At 35.0% G+C, this 2195-nt stretch overlaps 1 protein-coding gene across 1 annotated transcript; it reads left to right on the top strand.

The window, feature by feature from the left end:
* Positions 1-268: 268 nt before the first annotated feature.
* On the top strand, positions 269-1407 carry LOC114321848 (phospholipase A1-IIgamma-like). Its single transcript, XM_028269074.2, has 2 exons — positions 269-739; positions 850-1407. The coding sequence occupies exons 1-2, from the start codon at positions 269-271 to the stop codon at positions 1405-1407; spliced, it is 1029 nt and encodes a 342-aa protein (XP_028124875.2).
* The last annotated feature ends 788 nt before the right edge of the window (positions 1408-2195 follow it).

Here is a 2195-nt window from a genome sequence, read left to right as displayed (position 1 = left end):
AATATGAGACAATTAAATCAGATTAACCCCTCTCAAAGCACAGTATACAAAGCATGCAACAGTCCCATATCCAGTTTAAGTTTGATATGGAAAAAAGAAACTGGTATATGAATTGTTTCAGGAAGAAAAATAGCAAAAAGATGGATAACAAGAGGACCATAGGCATAGCTAAAAAAGATGGAGGCTTCTCAGTGGTGAGGATAACTGGAAGGGCTTGTTAGATCCTCTAGACATCGATCTTCGACGGTACATCATTCATTATGGAGAAATGGCTCAAGTAACTTATGACACCTTTATCTCTGAGAAACTATCAAAATATGCAGGATGTAATCGGTATGCAATGAAGGATCTCTTTGCTAATGTGGGCATAGAGCAAGGGAATCCATTCAAGTATCGCGTGGCCAAGTACTTGTATGCGACATCATCAATCCCGCTCCCTGATGCATTTATATTGAAGTCTTTGTCGAGGGAAGCATGGAGCAAGGAATCGAATTGGATGGGATATGTCGCGGTGGCCACAGATGAAAGGAAGGCTGCTTTAGGGAGAAGAGATATTGTGATTGCTTGGAGAGGCACAATCCAGGCCTTGGAATGGGTTAATGACTTGGAATTTGTTTTGGTCTCTGCTTCAAAAATACTTGGAGAAAAAAATGATCCTAGTGTGCATCAGGGTTGGTACTCCATCTACACTTCAGATGATCCAAGATCGCCATTCAATAAGGTCAGTGCCAGAGACCAGGTAACTTAATTTAAATACAATTTACATATAAAGCTTATACAATTTACATGTAACAATATCTTTCGAGACAATAATGAAGATAACATAGTTTTTCTTGTATTATGTTTTAGGTTCTTGGTGAGGTTAAAAGACTTGTGGGAGAGTATAAGAATGAAGAAATTAGCATTATTATAACTGGCCATAGTTTGGGTGCCACTATTGCAGCACTAAACACAGTTGACATAGTTGTTAATGGATTAAACAAGCCTAGAGACCAACCAAACAAGGCGTGTCCCGTGACCGCCTTTGTGATTGCCAGTCCTAGAGTTGTAGATTTGGGCTTCAAAAAGGTCTTTTCTGAGTCAAAAGATCTTCGAGTACTACGCATCCATAATGCCCTAGATATTGTTCCAAACTATCCATTGATAGGATACTCAGATGCGGACGAAGAATTGGGTATTGACACTACCAAATCCGAGTATTTGAAGAGCCCTGGAAATTTGGAGAATTGGCATAACTTGGAGGCTTACTTGCATGGAGTTGCAGGAACACAAGGATCAAAAGGAGGATTCAAGTTGGATGTTAAACGCGACATTACACTTGCCAACAAAGGAATTGATGCCTTGAAGGATGAATATTGTATACCGGTATCATGGTGGTGTGAGAAGAACAAGGGTATGGTTCAATAGACGGATGGCTCTTGGAAGTTGATGGATCATGAATTAGATGATGATTTCTAAATCTTCATATTCATGGTTGAGGCAATTGTATTTTTTTTTTATGAGCAAAAAGTAATAGTTTATAATAATAGTAAAACATTATAAAAGAAAGGCATAACTGAAGAAAAAGCAAGTGGTAAGATTAAATTTAATTATTTAGTTATTATGGCAATCCATATAATATGGTAACATGAATTATAAATTTAATAAGATTAGAATTTCATATTTTAAACCATAAGATAATTGGTCGATAGATGGAATAGTTTCCTGCTTTGATGCGCAAATGGAATAAAATTGAATGAGGAAACTGGTTCTCTCTCTACCTATAAAAGTGTATTTAGATCACCCATCAATTATTCTAAATATAACGTATTCTAAATAGGGTCAAGAGAGAGAAACTTTTTTTTCCATTAATATTGATATTAGGTTTATGTTCAATCAATTTTGGATCACTTGAAAGTTTCACATAATTGATCCAGGTATGTTATTTATTTTCCGCATTATGTTTTGTTTGTGAAAATCATGATAATTCACGATTTTGGACTATAAAGTTTATTATATGCATAACACCATCAAATAATTTACAAGTGGTACCAGAGCATTGGTCAGAAAATATCATGATTTTTTATTAAATAAAATTAATGAATTCAATTTATGTCTGTCATTGATTGTTTGTATATTAATATTAATTGTGAGACATGATTCGAATGGATTACGATTTCGAAATTGTGGTCAAGTTTGATTATGATTTTATTGTG

This window comes from Camellia sinensis, chromosome 9 (genome assembly GCF_055761805.1).
Source record: "Camellia sinensis isolate YWXY chromosome 9, ASM5576180v1, whole genome shotgun sequence".
Taxonomy (NCBI): domain Eukaryota; kingdom Viridiplantae; phylum Streptophyta; class Magnoliopsida; order Ericales; family Theaceae; genus Camellia; species Camellia sinensis.
The sequence above is the reverse complement of the archived record's forward strand: the minus strand, read 5'-3'. Positions and strand labels throughout refer to the sequence as shown.